The 502-nt window shown below is 56.4% G+C and overlaps 1 protein-coding gene across 1 annotated transcript in view; it reads right to left on the reverse strand.

The window, feature by feature from the left end:
* The window catches only part of GUITHDRAFT_75540 (hypothetical protein), a gene marked incomplete at both ends in the record, with an annotated part of 841 nt that extends 339 nt beyond the window's left edge, over nt 1-502 (reverse strand). Inside the window, one exon of the mRNA XM_005827317.1 lies at nt 226-502. Coding sequence (XP_005827374.1) covers nt 226-502 — 277 coding nt within the window. The remainder of the gene's footprint in view (nt 1-225) is intronic.

Consider the following 502-nt stretch of genomic DNA (forward strand, 5'->3'; position numbering starts at 1 on the left):
GCGTCATGCTCTCAAGTTCCATACTGCAAGAAGTCCATGCAACTGCTGACAGCCGTCTTGCGTCCCGCTGATCGCCACGCTCCATGCCAGCGATATTACCTTTCCAGGCAAGCTTTGCGTCATGCTCCCAAGGTCCCACACACTCAACGTTTTATCCATGCCCCCCACTGACAGCCGTCTTGCCGTCCTTGCTGATCGCCACGCTGTTGATCCGACCACCATCACTCTCAAGACAAGCCTTCTGCGTCATGCTCTCAAGGTCCCACACCCTCAACGCCTTATCCATGCCCCCGCTGACAGCCGTCTTGCCGTCCCCGCTCATCGCTACGCTCCATATCGCTTTACTATGACCCTCAAGACAAGCCTTCTGCGTCATGCTCCCAAGGTCCCACACCCTCAACGTGTTATCCTCACTCCCGCTAATAGCCGTCTTGCCGTCGCTGCTCATCGCCACGCTCTTTACCCAGTCACTATGACCCTCGAGACAAGCCTTCTGCTTCAT

This window comes from Guillardia theta (genome assembly GCF_000315625.1).
Source record: "Guillardia theta CCMP2712 unplaced genomic scaffold GUITHscaffold_67, whole genome shotgun sequence".
Lineage (NCBI taxonomy): Eukaryota > Cryptophyceae > Pyrenomonadales > Geminigeraceae > Guillardia > Guillardia theta.